General features: G+C 46.1%; 1 protein-coding gene across 5 annotated transcripts in view; it reads right to left on the reverse strand.

The window, feature by feature from the left end:
• Window positions 1-384: 384 nt before the first annotated feature.
• MEGF6 (multiple EGF like domains 6) overlaps window positions 385-20,735 on the reverse strand; it is a 360,321-nt gene continuing 339,970 nt past the window's right edge. For all 5 annotated transcript variants that reach the window (XM_072608634.1, XM_072608633.1, XM_072608635.1 and 2 more), the window contains 8 exons: window positions 16,810-16,938; window positions 12,727-12,855; window positions 10,837-10,965; window positions 9,776-9,904; window positions 8,583-8,711; window positions 6,953-7,081; window positions 2,416-2,463; window positions 385-1,396 (listed from right to left, as the gene is read on the reverse strand). In XM_072608634.1, the coding sequence (XP_072464735.1) occupies window positions 1,332-1,396; window positions 2,416-2,463; window positions 6,953-7,081; window positions 8,583-8,711; window positions 9,776-9,904; window positions 10,837-10,965; window positions 12,727-12,855; window positions 16,810-16,938 (887 nt within the window). In that variant the 3' untranslated portion in view covers window positions 385-1,331. The remainder of the gene's footprint in view (window positions 1,397-2,415; window positions 2,464-6,952; window positions 7,082-8,582; window positions 8,712-9,775; window positions 9,905-10,836; window positions 10,966-12,726; window positions 12,856-16,809; window positions 16,939-20,735) is intronic.

The raw sequence follows: 20,735 nt of genomic DNA on the forward strand, positions 1-20,735 counted from the left end.
CCAGAGTTGATGCTCTGAAGGTTCTGAATTCCCAAAGGACCTAGGATGCTAAGTATCAGTTTCCTCAACAGTAAAACAAGTGGTCTGGCCTACGTGGCCTCTGGAGACCCTCAGCTCTGGACCTATGAGTGCATGAACCAGAGCGTCTTAGAGATGGAACCTGAGGTCCCCTACAACCACCTTCATTTTATTGATGAGGAAATTGAGGCTTGGAGAGGTAAAATGAATTCCCCAAGGTCATGTAACATGGTAACAGAGCTGGGATTAGAAGCCAAGTCTACTACTCCCTCCCCTTACCCTCTAATTTCAAGGTTCTAGGCTCACAAGGATTTGACTTTTCCACCAGCAAAAGTTCCCTCATGAAAATCACAGTGAACAAACCAGAAAGTTTCATTCCTTTAACTTAATGAGTTTTACACAGTGCTGGGCCCCCTTTTGCTATGGAACCCTTACAGTACACATCGGTTGGCTGGTTGATATATAAAGGGAGGACACATTGGTTGTGCCCACTCAGCTGAAAACAGAACACTCAATCCCCCTCCCCAGGATGGAGTCGGGGAGATGCCTTTAGCACAGAGGAGAAGCAAAGAGGCCACTGTCTGGGGTTGTATACATCCCTTCCAGTGCCTCCTAGGAGCACCAGGGCTGCTCCCCGCCCCCACCCAGAACCTGACTTTGTACAGCTGCCCATAAATATCTTTACATAAATACATATTGGACTATATTTCCAGGTAAACAAGGAATCGCCCCCAGATCAGGACAAGGTGGGGCTGGAACTGTCCAATAACCATCAGTCCCATTGGTTAGCACCAGGTGAAGTCTGCTGGTAGATTGCAGGGAAAAGTTAGAAACAAACACACCAAGCCCAGAAGCTGTGTCCTTGTTCCTGGAGCACCCTTTACGGGCTGTGGCCGGTGGGAATTGATGGGTGTTCCTTAGAACATAGTTGTTCCTGGTTGAGTCAGTGCCTTTGGAATTGTCCTGTCCACCAGCCCGATCCAGGGAGCTTAAGATGGACCTGTCTGCGGCCATCTCTCTTTGGCCTGAGCCTGAGAGGCTGTCAGTCCATCATCAGGCCTTTTGGCGGAGGGCAGAGGGGGAGAACTGAGACCCCAGGAGTGGCGAGTTATATAGCATTGTAGTCACCACGGCCTCACCAGCAGCATCCGAGAAAACACTGGTTCAAAAAAATACATGATGGCCAAGGTGGAAGTCTTATGTTGACCGGTGGTATCCCGAGGATTTTTCGTCACTTACGTACAGTAACACTGGAAGGATGGGCAGGACCAGGGGAGGAAGGGTGGGTAGGAATGGAAAACAGAGATTGGGGGCTAATGTTTTGCTGGCTGTGGGCTGAACCTGGGAGGCGATCTGTAGGATGAAGGACGTGAAGCCACTATCAACAGGAGAAAGAAAAGACAAAATGAATGAGTAGTGATCAAGAAACCTCTAGGTGTTTAGTGGTATGGGGAAGTAATAGAGCCAGATGAAAGGCTCATTTCCTGCCCATAGCAACTTAACCGCAGTCGGATGGTGCACAAGTCCTGAAAGTAAGACAACATTAACAGCTTTCTCTACAGAAAACACATCTGCAGTGGAGCTAAAGAGCTTAGACTGTATGGGGGTTTGGTTGGGCTACAACATGTCAATGGTAAGTATATGTACACTTGGTATTTGAGGAATGAGCAAGCTGTACCAGCTAAGGGTATCAGGAGATGGCAGCGTGGCTGGGCTGATGTCTTAATGAACCATATTTAAACACCTTATTTTAAACACTTTAAAAACCCTATTAAACCCCTTACTCTACTAGCAGTGGCCGAGCCAGACATGGGGGCTACATGAATGTGATCAAGGAGGATTGCTGTGATGACTCCATCAGACTCAAAGATCAGATTTAGAATTAGAAGCTCTGGAGTCTTCTACATTTTACAAATGGGAAAAATGAGGCTGATACGTCCAGAATCAAGCGTCTGAGTCTGGCCTCAAGCTCAGGTCTTCTCAGGTCTAAGGCTGGCACTCAATTCATTGAACCACATAGCTGCTACTCAGTAGATTTAGGGTGATTGAACAGTATTATCTGGCTGAGGGGCATGCAGGAGAATTGGCAGAGGGAAGCCCCATCTCCAATATGTGCTCAATATAGCCTGTATATCGCTTGCCTTTTTAACAATAACATCAGCTTCTTTGGTTCGAGGACAGCAGGAACTTGGGGCACCTTGGAATCTAAAACCTCCCCTGCCTGGCTCATTCTGCACGTGCATTGATTCTAACAGATTCTCAGAGTTCCGAAGCTTGACAAGCTTTCCCTCAGCCTTCACCCTCTTCCCACAGTCCCTGAGTAGACAGACCCAGTGACCAGAGCATCTGGAGTTCATTTTGAGAGACACAGAAGAGGCCTGACGCAGATCCCCTTACCTGAGTCAAAGACTTGAGACTTGCTAGCCGGGAGCTGTGGGGGGCCACCTGAAAGATTACCACAACAGAAAGAGTGTGTGCTATGATCACTCCCAGTCTGGACAGACCAGCCTAAAATGGGCTGAGGAGGGCATGGGCCAACCCCTGAACTGGCAAACATCGCCACATCACCAAACTCTGCCTAGATCCCCAGGTCATTTCACCTTTGCCTCTCCTCTCCTCCTCTCCCCCCTCTCTTTTTTAGTCAATGTGAGTGATTCAGCCACGTAATGCTTGCATGACCTTCACCCCATCACAACCTTCCTGGGCCTGTTTCTACATTAAATGAAGGGGCTGGATGCAGTGGATTCTGAGGGTCTCTTCCAGCTTACAATCCCATGAGTCTTCTCTTTGCCTCAGTTTCCTCATTTGTAAAATGAGGGATTGAACTCAATGGCCTCTAGATCTAAGTCCATGACCAATGACCAGATTCTCTTAATGGACTCTAGGTCCAGCCACCATGACTGGAATTCTCTCCCTTCTCCTCTCTGCCTTCTGGCTTCCTTCAAATCTCCATGAACATCCTGAGTACAGGAGGCCTTACCCGGTCCTCCTGGCTCTCAGTGGCTGCCCACTACATTATCTTCAGTCCATTCTGACCCTGCGTTGTCTGCATCTGGCTGTTTGCGTGTTAAATTGCAGGATCCTTTAGAGCAGGAGCTGCCTTTTTTTTTTTTATTAACTTTTTTTTGGATTCTAAACACTGTCCAGTGCACAGTATGTAGTAGGTGCCTACTAAATGCTTGTTGATTTGACTACTGTTTCCTCTTCAGAAATTGAGCAGGTTGGACAATCAGGGCTTCTTAAACTGTTTCCACTCTCAACCCTGACCTGGGGTTGTGACCCATGGCCTCTTGAGTTCCTACAGCCTTAGATCTGTGATGCTTTGAAGTCCATCCAGGGGCAGGGATTAGGGAAGAAGGGGAAGGGAGCATTCATTATGCACCTACTAAGTACCAATATCCCGCTAAGCACTTTATGAATACTCTTATTTTCCCTAGGAGGTAGGTGCTGTCATTATCCACATTTTACAATTGAAGAAACAGAGGTAGGCAGGTTAATTGACTTCTCTGGGGTCCCATAGCTAGTAAGTGTCTGAGGCTGGATCTGAACGAGGGCCTTCCTGATTCCAGACCCAGTATTTTGTCCACGGTGCCTTCATTTATGAGATGATGACCCATATTACTGAGGCAGTTTAAGAGGGTGACTTGTCCAGGGTCACACGGTTACTAAGTATCAGAGGTGAGATTAGAACCCTTGTCTTCCTCAACCTTAAGTTCAGCACTCCATATGCTATACTACATTATCTCTGTATATGTCTGTGTGTTTATTGCAAATATACACATGTACATACCTTGTGCTCACCCGACTATTTAATCCCTTCCCTTTTCTTCAATTCCTGTGTCCAATTAAATTTATCAGCCAGGGCGCACAGTGCATAGAGTGCTGGGGCTTGGAGTCAGAAAGACCTGAATTCAAATCTGGCCTCAGATACTTTTTAGCTGTATGACCCTGAGCAAGTCATTTAACTTCTGCCTCAGTTTCCTCATCTGTAAAATGGGGATAATACTAGCTCCTACCTCCCAGGGTAGTTGTGACGATCACATGAGATAATAATGGTAAAGCTCTTAGCACACAGTGTGGTGCTAGATAGAGGTCAGATAATACTACTACTACTACTATTCTGAGGCATTCCTACCATGGAGAGATCACATGCCTACTCAAAGGGCATAATTATGTATGCCTCTTAATGTGATACATGTATACTTCACAGACCTAACTCACAAACTGGCCCTTCGTAAACCTTCAGAAATGACAATTACCCTGTTTTCTGTTTGTCTTTGCTTGGAGTCCAATAGATTGTGACTGCAATACCAGAAATGACCAGTCGATGTCGCTGCTTTAACATATGATTTCTGTTCATATCACTACTGAAAAAACTAAAAGCCCCAACAGATTCCAATCTCACCTTGCCCTTTACAGTTACAGCAGGGGTTCTTCTTAACCTTTTTTGGTGTCATGGACCCCTTTGGCCAATGGTGAAGGCTACGGGCCCCTGCTCAGAACCATGGTTTCAAATGCATAAAATAAAATGAGTTTACAAAGGAAACCGATTATATTCTGACGTTTGTTGACTTGAACAAGTGTTTGTTAACTATGTGCCAAGCACCAGGGATACAAATACAACTCAGTACAACAACTACTCAAAGACTTTGCCCTCTAATGGGGAAGACAGTACGTAATAGGGCTGAATGGTTCGCGTAGCTCAGGTGATTTGTCTGAGCTCACACAGGTAAGAATCTAAGGCAGACTTTGAATCCAGGTGGTTTTGACTCCAAGTCTACTGTCTGCTACACCAGGATGTCTCCTAATAAGGCCAGGAGCTCACTGGTGTGTTGGTTATATGCTAACTACTTACTAGTTGTGTGACCCTAGGCATGTCACTTAAACCCCATTGCCATATGAAGCCAGATTCCATTCCCAGAGTCGTTGAATACATTGACTAGCAGTGTCTGATCAATTTGCTGCCCTCTGGTCTGGTGGGTAGAGCTCTGGATTCGGGAATGTGAAGACCAGTGTTCAAATATCACCCAGTTGGGACCATTTACTAGCTGTGTGATCAAGACTTTTTATCTTCTCCTCTAAGGCTCCCTTTCATCTACTCTCTGTACCTTGGGTATATGTACCTATTAACATAAAGTACTTTGCAAACCTTAAAACGCTATATAAGTATGAGATATTGGCGTTACTTTTATTATTATCCAGATGTGCTCCAAATGGGGGCTCCATCAGTGCCCAGCCCGGCCTTGCCTTCACAGGCTCTTGAGTAAGGAAGGTCTCCCATGCTGAGATGAGTCCATGGGGCCCGGCTAAGGGGAGATAGGGTGGAACACTAGCAAATCTATCCAAATGGCTGTAAAATTCACATCTTGTCCAAATCAAAGCCCATCTGCTGTTGTGGGTATTGGCAAGACAGTTCACATTTGCCATACAGTACACACAACCCAAGCCAGCTGTTTACAGGCTGGGCTCGAGGCTGGGGAGGGAAGGGCCTAGGGTTCCAGCTTCTGCCAAAGTGTACCTCCCAGCTCTGCAGCTGGGGCGAAGGAGGGCAGGACCAAGAAGACAGAACCAGGCCTTTAGGCCTCATTATATGAAAAGAGAGCGGTGATATAGGGGCACCACTGGATGTGGGAGTCAGAGGATCTGCTATTTACTGCTGGTGTGACTTTAGCCAGGTTTATTTCTCCTTGATCCTCAGTTTTCTCATCTCTAAAATGGGGTGGTTGGACTCAAACTCTTAAGTCCCTTCCAGTTCTAAAGCTATGATCCTTTGAACCTTAATTTGGTTTGGTGCTTACTAGCCACATGACCCTGGTTCTACAAGTCTATGAAGTGATGAATTCTGAGCTGGGGGAGACCGATCCTAGCCAGGAATCATAGGGTCAGGTTTAGGGGACTTAAGTCCAAACTTCTCATTTTAGAGATGGGAAAACTGAGGGACAGAGAGGTTAAAGTCATGTCTATGCCTAGAGTCATATATCCTTGATAGAATTTAGCCTTAAATCTTCTCGACCCCAAGTTCAGGGATCTCTAAGTTCCCTTCATGTTATATTCTGAACAATCATGACCCAGAATCTGGAGACCTGGGTTTGAATTTCGAGGAGAGACACTAGCTCTGTGACCATGAGCAGGTCACTTGTATCCCTGGTGCCTGGCATTTAGTAGGTGCTTAATAAATGCTTGTTAATAAATAGTACATTCCTTTACCTCTCTGAGCCCGTTTTCTCATTTGTAAATGTGTTAGTAATACTTAAGATTAGAAACAGAGCTGGAAGAGACCTTAGAAATCTTCTAGTCCATTTTAGAGATGAGAAAACTGAGGCTTAGTGACTTTGCCCCAAGGCACACAGGGTGGCAGAGATGGGATTTGAACTCAGATCCTTAGATACCAAATCCAGCATGCTGTTACCCATTTCACAGAGTTCTTGTGAGAAAAGCCCTGCACAGAATTTAAGCAGCCATCAGGCCCTGGGCATTGGGACACTAGGGTTCTAGGCTCTGTCACTGACCTGCTATGTGACTATAGGTAATTCCCCTCCTTCTCTGTGCCTCAGTTTCCTCATTGATAAAATGATACTTAAAGAAGGGACCAGTCTACAGTGATCATCAATCATTCATTTTGTCAGCCTTTATTAATTAAACACTTTGTGTCAAATGTTGGGCTAGGTGAGAAATGAAAAATCCTGAGTTCTAAGAACCCATGCTAAAGGGTTCCAGTATAAGTCCCAGAGCCAACTCCCCCTGACTCTCCCTTGGGGAAACCCTTCATCTCTGGAGGCCTCAGTTTCCTTCTCTGTAAAATAAGGGAGTCAGAACAAGTGACTTGACCTCTGAGGTCCCTTAAAGCTTCAGATCTTTAACTCTCTGATCTTGAACCTGGAACAAAGGAGGGAGGCTATCTGTTTATGACCATGATAATAGTAAACAGACTCACCCTCTCGACATGTGGGCCCAAGGTAGCCTCCCATGCAGACACACTGGCCATTGAGGGCATTACAGTGGGAACTCCCTTCACAGCCACAGCTCAGGGTGCAGTCAGGGCCAAAGCGATTTCCCCTGCATTCTGGAGAGGCAAGCGCAGAAAGTACTCAAACCCTGGAGGCTTTAGAGCTCATTTTCCGCCTTGCCAATGATCTGTTCTAAACCATATCTAGGAATTTTTGTACCAGGGGAAACCCAAACCAGGCAGAGGAGGATGGAGAGGTACATGGTGGGCACACACAGGCTGCCAAGGTGGGACCACAGAAGAGAAGGAGAACAAAGAATGAAGTTGAATAAACAAGCAATTGCAAAAGAGGATGGATTGATAAAGGAGACATTCATTGATTAAGAAAGAGTTGCAGGAACAGAAGGAATGTCATGGTGTTGTAAGAAGCAACCACCTTGGATACAAAGAAGGCTAGGAAGACTTGTATGAACTGATTCAAAGGGAAGTAAACAAAACCAGGAAACAATGCCAACAGAAATAAGAGAAACCATGAAAGCACTGACATCGAATGCCATGAAATTAAAATGATAAAACATGATTTGGAAGAAGTGGTTGGAGAAGACCCCTCCTTTGCTTCTTGGCAGAGGTGCAGGCTACAAGGGTAGGACCCTGCATATGTCATCAATCTTTTTCAATAAGGGGATATGTTTCACTAAATTTTTTCTTTTTTTCTTTATTTTAAGGGATTGTTTTATGGGTGTGGGTGGGGAGATCAATGCCATGGAAAAGGTAAATGATGTAAAAATAAACATTATCAATAAGATTTTTATTTTTTAAAGAAAAATGAGCCAGTCGGGGTGAAAGTGAAGGATGACCAATGGATAATCATTGTTATCTTTTCACTCTCAAGGGAAATCAAGGCAAAGAAAACAGTCCATTTTGGGAAGACCTAGGCAAGAGTGGCATATGACTGGCAGGCATGTAATCTGTAACCCTTGAGGGACGAGCACAAATTCAGACAAGTAATTCTGTCTTCTTACCAAGTGGGTGCTAAGCACTAACATTTCACTATTGCTAAAGGAATGCAGGTCCTAATTCTGTACCTTCTAAATTTGGCACCATGGGACAAAGGCTTGGTGACCCTGCCCTAGTTATGGCCCTGCATGCCTAGGAATTCTGAGTCCAAAAATAGAGGGCCCAACTACAAAGAGCTGCTTGAGCCTAAAGATCTTAATAGAGACTAAAGGGATCCAGTATAAAAGCCTGTTTCTGGGTCTACTGGGAAAAAATGGGGAAGACAGTCAAAAGACAGGGTTCTAGGCATGGTTCTCCCACTGACCATGTGTCTTTGGGCAAGTTACTTCATTTCTATACCTCTAGTTTCATATCTGTAAAATGGGGCTATTCACACTCACCTGACCTACCTCAGGAAGACAGTGTGGGCAGTAAAGAGAAAACTGGAGAACAGGGGGTGTGAAAAGTGGTCAGTACTAATAAAAACATCTACCTAGACCAGGGGACCCAGATCTAAGGGTCCATGGTTGAAGCAGCCGTGTGCTAGAGACTTCCACCCCTAACACTCCCACACTGTGGGATGCATTCCCTCCCTGTGTTTGTCCCCAACCCCTACACTTACCCAGGTCACACTTGGCTCCCATCCTCCCTGGTGGGCACAGGCACTGGCCAGTGGCTGGGTCGCATGGCCCGTGCCCCTCACAGTCACAAGTCTGGTGGCAGCCAACTCCAAACATCCCTGGCTCACATCCTGCCAGGGGAGGAGAAACAGAGGGCTGAGGGGTTGGTCCAGGCAGCCTGAAGGATGATGTCCAATAAATGCCCCCAGTGGAGAGTAGGTCCAGCTAACGCCACAATGCGTATGGGGCTAGGTGGGCCTATGGTCAAAGGGCACACTTTCACAATTTTTGCTGTTGTTTTAGAGGGAAAGGCAAGGTAATACAGACAGTGACAACCAAGGAATCCCATTGAATTAGATCTGAGGAACATTTATGAAGTGTTTACCAGATGCCAGGACCTGTGCTATCTACAGAGGATACAAAAATGACCTAGCCCCTGCCTCTGTCAAGGATTTTACATTCTACTCCAGCAAAATCAGTTGTAAAGTGTTTTGGAAACCCTTAGGGAGATGGATTGACTTAATCCAACAAGGATTTATTCATTGTAATAATTTACTCCTTTACTCTGCGCCAGGTGAGAGGCAGCATGGAGCAGTAGCCATGAGGAAGTCCTGGGCTCAAGACCAACCTCTGACGAATACAGGTTGTGTGACCCTAGGCAAGTCACTTGTCTTCTCAGTTCCAGCGTCAACATCAAACAACAATAGTAGTAGCTAACACTTATAAAGTATTTAGTATGTGCCAAGGACTGGGGAAAGTGCTTTACAAATAGCTGTCTCTTAATCCTAGGAGGTAGAGGCTGCTATTACTCCCATTTTGCAGATGCAAGAACTGAAGCAAACAGATTAGGTGACTCATCCAGGGTCATACAACTAGTGCCTTGAGGCTGCATTTGAATCAGGTCTGCCTGACTCAAGGCCTGAACTCTGGGGCCCCCTACCTGCCTAAATAGTTCTTTCTTTTTTGTCTTTGCATCCCTGGTACCCAGTAGAGCACCTGGCACACAGTAAGCGTTCAATCAATGCTTGTGGGTTGGTTGATTGACTTCAACAGACTTAGGGTTACTAGAGTTGTTACCAATTGAGCCTACATTAAATGGGCCAAGCAGAGAGTCAGGAGAACAGGGCTGCCAGGGCCCCCTTACGGCATCTGGGGCCTAGGATGCAGGAGGCTGAGCCTCAGAAGGGCTACTTACCTTTCTCACAGAACTGACCCTGGAAGCCAGCGGGGCACAGACATTGGCCAGTGAGTGGGTGGCACAGGGCTCCTTGATGACAGTCACAAACCTCCTGGCAGCCAGCCCCGTGGAAGCCGGGGGGACATGCTGAGGAAAGAGGCCACCCCAGATGGGTCCAAAGCAGTTAAAATGGGCCATGTGTACACAATCCTCTCCTGCACTGTTGGGGCCAGGAGAGTTCCCCAACCAGCCCTCTGCCCTGGCAAAGTTCTCCCAGACCAGGCCTGTCTGATGAAGACGGTAATATTGGCTGACACATCTGAAGTGGTCCCTACTTAACCGTATGTAGGATTCATTGGAGACATGAGACTTTCTGCTGCTGCTAGTTTCATGAACAGCAGCCCCCAAATTCCAGACCTACTGTTGCTGAGCTCAGTCTGGGCTTCCCTGAAGAGGATCTCCAACTAACCTTCTTAGCCTAGTACGGATGACACTGTGTGATAAAGATGAGGCCAAGAACTAAAAGACAGACTCTTGGAGGGTAGGAACCTCAGCAGCCACCTGGTATGATCCATATCTAAACAAAAATCCCCTCCACAACATCCCTAACTAGAGGGAATCCAACCTCGGCTTTCAAGGGATTCAAGAAGGGAGAGAGGGTGCTTAGATCCCCCATGGGCCGGTGACATCTGCCTGCACCTGTTATAAAACATCCAGTCACTGCTCTGGCATGTGCTCACTGTTCAGAGGTAGGCTGGGGAGAATCCAGCCCCAACCATTTCAGAAAAAAATCAGAATGCTTGTCCTACCTGGGAGTGGAGGGGGTGGGAGGTACCCTGATTACCATGACAGATCTAAACTCAGTCTCCCTCCCTCTTCCTGCCTCCACCTGGAGGGGCAGATTATATTCTCTAAATCTTTTCTCCAGACTGAACATCCCCAGTTCCTTGAACTAATCCTTGCACAACCTAGCTTCTAGTCCCCTAGCTGGCCTCCTTGGAACACAATCTAGCAGGTCAAAATTTCTGTGGCATCCCAGATCCCAGAAGGAGTCCCAAGAGGTCCCCTGTAGAACTCACTGTGTTCACAGGCCTGACCAAAATGGCCAGGGGAACATTGACAGGCACCAGTCACTCGATCACAGGTCCCATTGTTGAGACAGGTACATTCCAGGAGGCAGTCAGCACCATACTTCCCAGGCGGGCAGGCTGAAGAGAGAATGACAGAATGCTCCTAACCAAACCAGGGTGGACAGGGGGAAGACTGAGTCTCCAATGAGGAGGGGTAAGTCAGAGAAGACAGCCTCATGGGATGACTCCAGACATTGTGGCTGGAGCAAGACAGCTCCAGAGTATGAGTCCTCACCTATATGAGGCACCAAGTGGCACAATGGATAGAGCTCTGAGCCTGGAGTCAGGAAGACCTGAGTTCAAATCCAGCCTCAGACACTTACTAGCTGTGGAACCCTGGACAATTCACTTAATCTCTGTCTGCTTCAGTTTCTTCAATTGCTAAACAGGTGAAATAAAAACACTTCCCCAGGTTGTTGTGAAGATGAAATGAGATATCTTTAAAGCTCTTAACCTGGCACATAGTAGGAGCTTATTAAATGTTTCCTCCCTTCTTTCTTTCCTTCTGAATCCAAGAGTAACATCTGAGTAAAAGCAGTATGCCCTCACACACTCACCTTAGCCCCCAATCACCTCCATAACACACACACACACCTACCAGCAGCATTCTCTTCCTTGGGTATCAGCCCCTCCTCTCACCTAGGTCACCCTGGGCTCCCATGTGTAAGAGATCTTTGTACAATCCTATCTCTGCTGATCAATAGATAAGTTGTTGATGGGAATTGTTGCAAGGAATTTCCACACTGGGAACTCATCACACCAATGAAATCCCAGGTCCCTTACACCCACCCTCCAAAAATTAGCAATAAGAACCATTCTAGTTCCAAATACTCAGATGCAATGCAGCTTGGCATAATGAGTGAAGATTTAGCCTTGGAGTCAGAAAGATCTGGGTTCAAATCCTGCCTCTTATGGACATATTTATGGACAAACCAGTCAAATATAAGCTCCAGGAAGCCAGGACTGTTATATTCCATTTTTGTATCTCAGATCTGCCCATTCAGCCTCAGACACCCAGGAGCTGTGTGACCCAGGACAAGTCACTTAACCTTACTGAGCCCCAATCTTCTCTGCAAAATGAGGGGGTTGGACTCATGACCTCGTAGGTCTCTTCTGGCCCTAAATCCATGGTCAGGATGTGGAGGGAATCAAATTGTTGAGTCCAATTTCATGAATTCAATCCATCCACCTAGCATGAGCACTATGGGTGAGGATTCTTCCCCATGAACAGCTCTGACAGTAAACTCTGCCATCTCCATCACCAAATGACGCGACAGACATCTGGCCTAAAATACATGAGCACCGTTAATTCCCAAGTCAAAATAAAGTGAACGTGGTGGCTAAGACCAAACACAATGGCCGATAGATGTTTGTGTTTCCCTTTGGGGCAATGGCGGGATCCTCTCCCTGGAGCAATGGACAAGGACTTTTTTTGAGAAAAATTTTGAGAATGGCTGTAATAGAAAATTGTGTGCCCAGGGTCACACATGCAGCGTGGGTCAAAGGCAAAACCTGAACAGTTTTTCCTGGTTGTGAGACCAATAACCATATTCATATGACACATTGGCAATGGATTTTATATGTATGCACACACAGGCATAATGTGTGTACCTATAAATACATTGTACGTACACGTACAATATGCACATGGACATAACTATATAGACATATGTGTGTGAATATTCACATTCACAATGTGTGTATATGTACACACACATGCACACACATAAATCTTATTTGATCCTTGCCAACAACATTGTGAATGAGGTGTCATTGTTAGACCATGTTACAAATGAAGAGACTGGAAGGGTGGTGTTGGAGGGAAGGAAGGACACTTACCTAGCTCACAGTGCTTTCCCATCCATCCCAGGCTGCAGGAACAGGAGCCATTGGTGGGATGACAGAAGCCTCCGTTCCTACAGGGACACACCAGCTCACAGCCCAAGCCGAATCGATCCCGGGGGCAGCCTGAGGAGGGACCTCAAGTCTATCAGTGATGAGTCAAGCAAAAAAGTTCCCAACCTCAGAATGAAGTCCAGGGTCTTTATAAGGGGTGGTCAATGGATGAAAACAGGGTTTGCGGAGCCAGGCAGAAGGATATATGTGTTAATGCATGGAGCTGAGAGAGGGATGGGAAGAGGGATGGGGGGCCCCTCAACAAAATTTGAAGGTTTGTTCTCCTGGGGTATTCAGTCAGATGTGGGCTTGATAATGGACCAAGGGTCCATCATCCAAGGAGCAGCCAGGACAAATGCGGAGAGACTCATCCCAAGAAGGTTGATCCTGGCAACTCAAGAAACTAAGGAATAGCTGCATTCTATGTTGGAGGAGAGAGTTCCCACAGAGATGCTACTGTGTTGTCTTCAAATAGTGCAGTAAGGTCGTTTAAGCCAGCGGGATAGAGCATGGACCAGGAGATGGAAGAATGTCTTTGGAGGCTGGAAGACCAGGGTTGAAATCCCGCCTCTGATATACTGGGCAATATACTGATATACACTCTAGTTATGCAGCCCCAGACATATCTCTGAAACTAGAAATAGAAAAAGCACTGGCTCTTGGTTTAGACAACCTGGGTTCAATTCAATCAACATTTATTAAGCACCTACTGTGTGCCAGGCACTATGCTAATGGCTAGAGATGCAAAAAGAGGTAAAATATAGTTCCTGCCCTCAAGGTGCTTCCTTTCTAATGGAGGAGAGAACCAATATATACAAACTAGCTATATACAGGAAAAACAGGAAATAATTAGCAGAGGGAAGGCACCGGAATTAAGGGAGGTTGGGGAAACCTCTGATGCTTTCCACCTGTGTGGTCTTGCAAAGCAAGTCACTGAGCTGTATTGGTCCTCAGTTTCCCCACCCACAAAATGAGAGAGGTGGGTTAGAAGTCCCTAATAGCTCTAGATATATGAGGATCTCTAATCCTAATTTACAGAGGAGTTGCTAATTTGTATTAGAGCATGGACTTTCCACACTGGGAGTTCAAAATATCCATAAAATCAGAGACACAGACCTTTGCCCTCTCTTCCCCAAAAATGACCCCAGGAAGTCCTATGCAGGTCCTAAGTGGCTGAGGGGGAGGGGGCGAGGCAGCATGGGGGTAAATGCAGAACTGGCCTTGGAGTCAAGTCAGGAAGACCTCAGTTCAAGTCCTGCCTCAGACATACCCTGGATATAAAGGCAAGAAGTTCTGGGAGCTTCAGACCACTCCCTAAAACACCTCTTTTGCACTGGTGGGAGTTCCCCCACCAAGAAAATCAAAAGTCTTTCACAAAATGCAATTTTTATAATACTTCATGGCTAACAAAGAGATTTGTACCCTTTATCCCATCTAGTCCTTAAAGCACAGGGCATTTATTCCTCATTTTACAGAGGAGGAAACTGAGGCTGAGAGCTTCAGTGACTTCACCCACAGTCAAACCAGCTGGGAAAGTGGGAACCCTGATCCCAGCTCATCTGCCATTTCTAAGCCTGCACATCCAGTCCCACAGCTGGGGATGACCTTGCTCCTTCATTCTCTGCCAAAATTCATAAATAAAGTTCATAAAAGGCTTTGTGGCTTCCTTCTGTTTCAGTAAAAGATAGAGCTCATCTGGGGTGAGGGTGGTGGAGAGGAATCAATGTCTCGGGACGGTAAATCCTGCCCATGATGGGGGGATCCAATGAGCTACTGGGTGGGAAAACATGTGGGACCTCTAACATGGGACACACATGTGAAGGACGGTTATCATCACCATCCCACATCAACTGGGTGTGCGCTGAAACCATCAGAGAAGGATTTGAAAGTCTATTTGGAGCATGGGAGTGTTAAAGGGAGTGTTAAAATGCCAGAGGCATGATAGTCTAATAAATGTCCCATGTGTTTATTAGCTCTGCTAAGAAGGTCTCCATAATCCCAGGAGGGATTTAATTACAAAATCAGATTGAAACAACACAAGCCACATTATCATGGAGAGAAGACCCAGCCCAGCCCTGCCACTGTTTGACCTTGGTCAAGTCATATCAATCTGGGACTCATTTTCCTCCTCTATAAAGTGGGGAGAATATCAATCCTCCCTTCCTTACCTAGGATTTGGGTAACTTTTTGAAAGAGGGGCTTCCCATCTTATATTCCACAAATGAATATGAAGATAAAATTGTACAAGAGCTAAGAAAGCAAAATCATTACAAACTATGAAGAATGTTAGGAAGATCTGTTCCAAATCATTGATAATCAAAGAAATACAAGTCAAAACAACAAACCCATACCCAGAAAACTGGCCAAGATGACAAAAGATGGGAGTCATCAATGGTGGAGGGGCTATGGAATGGGAGGGACCTACATCATTGGAATAAGTATCAATTAATCCAAACATTCTGGAAAACAATTTGGAAATTAAGAGAATGACTAAAATGTCCATGCCCTTGGACCCAGAGACTCAGCTGCTGGGCATATGCCCCAAGGAGATAAAATATTGAAAAGTCTTGTGATACTAACCAGAATATATGTCTTATAGCAGAAAAAAATGGAAACAAAATAGATCCTGTTGATTAAAGGATTGCTAAACAGAGGCAGCTGAGTGGTTCAGTATGCCTGAAGTCAGGAGGACCTGAGTTCAAATCTGACCTCAGACACTTACTAGTTGTGTGACCCTGGACAAGTCACTTTACTCTATTTGCCTTAATCCACTGCAGAAGGAAATGGCAAACCACTCTAGTATCTTTGCCAAGAAAACCCCATGGACAGCATTGGGGAGCTATGGTCCATAGGGTCACAAAGACAGTACCATGAACATAATGGCATATTATTGTGTTGTTTAAAAAATGAATTTTAAAAATTTAGAAGAGCACAAGAAGACTATTTAATTGATGCAAAATGGAATAAGAAAAACCAGAGAAACAATGTACAAACTGACTACAATGTAAATGAAAGGAACAACCCAAAAAGAAACTGAACACTATGTAATTATAAGGATTAAGTTTGTCCAGAAAAAAAGAGATAAATAAAAATGAATCTTCCTCCTTTCAGTGAGAAGTGGGGGCCCATGGATACGATATACTGTACATATGATCAGACTCTGCTGATGAGCTATTTTGTTTAATTAACTTTTTTTAAGCTTCCTTTTTAACTCGTTATTATAAAGTATAAAAGAATGAATCTGAAAATGGAAGTGACTCAGAGGAGGCTCCCAGCTCAGCTTCCATATGGTTCCTTTGTGGTTTTTCATGATAGAATTCCCAAAGTGGTTTGAAGAGCCAAAGGAAAGCAGAGCAATGATTGGGGATTTGATGGGAAACTATCTAACCCTAAGAGAGCTGGCTGGAGCCAAGGATATTTGGTGAGAGTAGGGGATGTGCTGTCAAAAGCATAGACCCTACCCAAATTTGAGGGCTTCTGCTGGGTTTTGTTGACTATCCAGAAACTCAGGAAACAACCCCATTGGGACACAACACCTATTTGGAGAGCAGAGGAGCTCAGAAGAGATGCTGTATCACTGAGCAGAAAGGGTACACCAACAGAGAGCAGCATGAAGGCACCCCAAAGGATGTGAGCAGTTCTACAACATCAAGGGTGTGAGATGTCCCAGCCATACGTGTGTCCTGACCATGTGCTCACTATCTGTGTGTTTATTCTTGTGTGGTCCCACAGAATGTGGGCTTGGCACACAATAGGCATTTAAATACATGGTAAGTAAATGATTCTCTAAATGTATGGACCCCACCTCCCCCTCACTCCCACCCATACACACGTGGAGATGTGGTAGCCTCCCACTGAATGTATCCCTCATGGTTGTGAAGGGGAATCTTTTCATTTAATTTTCTAAGTTCCCTGAGGGCTGGGGCTGTTTCTGAGGTCTCTGTACCCCCTAACATCCAGTAGGTGCCAAAGGCCATGACGGGGAGGACAGATGCTGAACGTTGAACCCCTCCTTGGATTCCATACCTTGTTCACAGTGGGGACCAGTTCTCCCAGCTGGACAGATACAGGTCCCTCTCACAGGGTCGCAGGTTGCTCCCTCACCACAGGGGCACACGTGGGCACAGTCTATGCCATATCTCCCATCTGGGCAGGCTGCAAAAGATGAAGCAAAAGAAGGACCCCCCTTCCACCAACTCTTTGGTGGCCAATGAGTCAGGCTCCCTGTTATGTCCTGGGGATCTGTCACTTGGACATCTTATATTCTACAAACCAGATTGAGGTGATGTTGTCAGGTTGGGGTTGAGCAGGGGACAGCTCCACTACCTAATCCCTGCCTTGGGGGGCTGTTTCATCTATGGGACCTTTAGAACAGCCCCCCACTTCAGTACCTGAGTAGGCAGGGCTGCTCTTGGTGATACTGGGGTGAGTCTGAGCCTCTGTTTCCTCATCTGTAAAATGATGATTGGGGGGTACCCAAGATCCCTTTAGATCTCTAAGTTATGATCTTATGACCTTATATGGGTCATGGAACCTCCTTGGGCTTCATAAAATGAGGGGTTGGCTTAGATGCCCCCTGGGACCCTTTCTAGCATCCTGTCTGTGTTCTAAACCTCAGACCAGACCACTGAGTAATCAGGAAATAATGTCCATAGGAAAATGGAGTTGAGGGAAGGGCCTAGGGGGAAGGTTTTTCCTTGCTACACCCAAAGCTCTGGCTATTTCCAGGAAAACTCCCTCACAGGCAGCTCCCTCTCTCCATCCACCCCAGCTTCAGTGTCCTTTGTAAAGTTATTCAAATTCTCCTTGAGTGCTCAGCTTAAGCAAGCTTGCTCACTGTACTGATAAGGGAATATTCCCCACATGATTCAGATGAAAACCCCTTCCACAGAAGTATTTTTGGCTGGGGAGACTCACCCTATCCCTACCCCTACCTCCGCCTTCACCCCCTCCTTCTCTCCAGACCTTGGACTTGGACAGAAAACATTGTGTGGGGGCAGCCAAGGGCCTCCTGGTTGGACCCTTCAAAGGATCCTCTGCCCTGGGGAGTTAGTAAGGGTCCTGGGCTGTTGTGACGGAATGTTCCCAGCTTCTTCCAGGTCTCTGCCCCAGGGAAGGGGGACTGCATAGAGGTCCTGAGCCAGGTTGGCCAGGCTCCATTAATGACCCAGGTGTCTTTCCCCTAACAGAGAAGGACGTCCAGGGGAGTGTGTCCCCTTCATGCACTCTGTGTTCGAGACAAACAGGACCTCCAGCTGTTCCCTGCGCTCCCTTTCCTGCTTCAGACCAGGGACACATTCCTCCTTATCTCTACTCAGTGAAATAAGCCCCAGACTGGGTACCACGTCCTTCCAGGAGCCTTCTCAAATTCTAACCCTCTTAGAAGAGGCTTTTCCTCATTTCTCCTAACTACTAGCAATTCCTTCCCCAAAAGTCCTTCATAGATATTTTTTATTTGCTCCACAGAATCAATGATTTTTAAGAGCAGGAAAGAACTCAGAGGCCATCTGTCCAACTCACGCACAAAAGGAATTTCCATGATAACATGTCTGACAAGTGACCATCCGGTTTCAGCTTAAAATCCTCCAAAGGGGAGGGGGGCATCTTATTTGTACACTCATCTGCATCCATATTATTTCCCTTAATAGACTAAAAAGTTTCCTGAGGGCAAAACTTTCATTTGTTTTCTTGTATTCCTAGAACTCAGCACAGTGCCTGATATACAATAGGGACTTAATATGTGCTTGGTGATTAATCATGCACCTGGAAACGTGTCCTAGGGTATGATGTTTGATCAGATACCATTCTGGGCCAGGACTCAGTCTCTGAGTCCTCCAACCTCCCAACCCTCACCTCCCATTCTTGGCCCTTAGCCCTCTTCTTGGGGATGTAGGCATCTTCAAAGCATTTCCAATAAAGCTGTGAAAAGATCAGAAGAGACGGATATCCAGCCGTAGCTGCCATTACCAGCCCTGAACACTCCAGATTCAGCAAATCTGTACGTCCCCAAAAGGGTAGAACCCCTAATTATTATAAAAGAGAGAGGTAGTATAGAAGACTGGAAAGAGGTCTGGCTTGGGAGCCAAGGACCTGGTTTCAAATCCCACCTGGGATTCTTACTAGCTCTTTGAACTTTGGAGAAACATTCAAAACCTCTAGGCCTTAGTTTCCTCATCTGTAAGAGAGAGGGTTGATCTCAAAGGTCCAGCTTCAGCTTCTATGATTCTAAGTAGCCTTCTTATTAATAAACAGGGCTGGGGTGGAGTGTTTGAGTCCCAACCCTCTTCTCCACTCACTTGTCCTCACTTGGAAAATGAGACCTGTAGGGTCTGCCCTTTCCTGCTCTGAATCGACACACCTAGGGTGATATAAATGTGTCCCTTTTGGCTCATTTTGGGACCAGAGATGAAACTATACCGTTGCTTTCTTTCTCTTTTAATAGCTAACCACTGAAAATAAAGATTTCTCTTTCTCTTTTAAAAGTCAAGAAAACAATTCGAAATAGGAGCTCATCTCATGCCGTGTGTTTCCTGGCCTCTGAAACAGCGCCTGAAGCATTGGTATTTTTGACACCGTTGATACGTTTTGTTTTTTTCTGGAAAATTTTGGCTGCTTTGCTAATTAGGTCATGGCAGCAGAGACTTCGAGCTGGAAGCGACCCTGGAAGTCATGGTGTCTGACTCCCCGGTTTTATAGTGTCCACCTCTAAAGTGCAGAGGGCAGAAGGAGCCAAGGTTACAGAGGAAACAAGCCATGGAGCCAGGATTCAAACCCACATCCTCTGACACCAAGACTAGGATTCTACTCTACTGGGCCACACTGCCTTCTGTGGCCACAGTGGATCCCAAAGACCTAAGTTCAAATCCAGCCTCCTAGATGTTCTGGTTGTGTAACCCTGGGTAAATCATTGTGCTGCTGTCTGCCTCAGTTTCCTCATTTGTAAACTAGGGATAATAGCAGCACCCAGCTCCCAGGGTTGTTGAGAAGATTAGATGGGAAAATAACTATAAAAGCTGTTGTTTTATAGCTAACAAAAAAGCTATAAATTCTAGCTATTATTATTTGCTTCAGTGAATGGACTGATGACCCCTGAGGGTTCCTTCCGACATCGGGGCAGTGGAGGAAAGTGGACAGAGGACTGGTTCTGAAGTCAGAGGACCAAGCATCCAACCTCAGCTTTGCTACTTAATGCTCTAAGTACTTAATACAATTAGGATCTTTCTCTCTGCCGCAGTTCTTCATCTCTAAAATGAAAGGGGACGGTATGGAATAGCAAAGTGTTCACTGCCTCAGACCCTTATGTGATCTCAGTAAGGGAAGGAAGGAAGGAAGGAAGGAAGGAAGGAAGGAAGGAAGGAAGGAAGGAAGGAAGGAAGGAAGGAAGGAAGGAAGGAAGGAAGGAAAGAAGGAAGGAAGGAAGGAAGGAAGGAAGGAAGGAAGGAAGGAAGGAAGGAAGGAAGGAAGGAAGGAAGGGAGGGAGGGAGGGAGGGAGGGAGGGAGGGAGGGAGGGAGGACACTTATTAAGTGTGCCAGGCACTGTGCCAAGCACTTCACCAATATCACCTCATTTGATCCTTACAACAAACCTGGGGGGCAGGGGCTGTTATTAAACTCATTTTACAGATGGCCAAACCAAGGTCAAATGATTCACCAAGGGTCACATAGCTAGAAAGTATCTGAGACCAGACTGGAACTTAGGTCTTTCTGACTCCAGGCCCAGCACTCTGTGCCCTGTGGTGCCACCTATCCACCTCTAGGTTGTCTCTTCACTTTCCTGGGACTCAGTTCCCTCACCTGCAGAATGAAAGGAGTTTTCTAGGTAGAACCTAAGAGCTTCTTCCTTGCAGATCTAAATCTGTGACATCCTCAGGCTCTAAGCCATAGGCTCTTACACAATTCAGAGTCTGTGATCCTGCCCTTCCCCTGGCCATATCCAGGAGCATGTTTTATCC

This window comes from Notamacropus eugenii, chromosome 5, assembly GCF_028372415.1.
Source record: "Notamacropus eugenii isolate mMacEug1 chromosome 5, mMacEug1.pri_v2, whole genome shotgun sequence".
Classification (NCBI taxonomy): Eukaryota; Metazoa; Chordata; class Mammalia; order Diprotodontia; family Macropodidae; genus Notamacropus; species Notamacropus eugenii.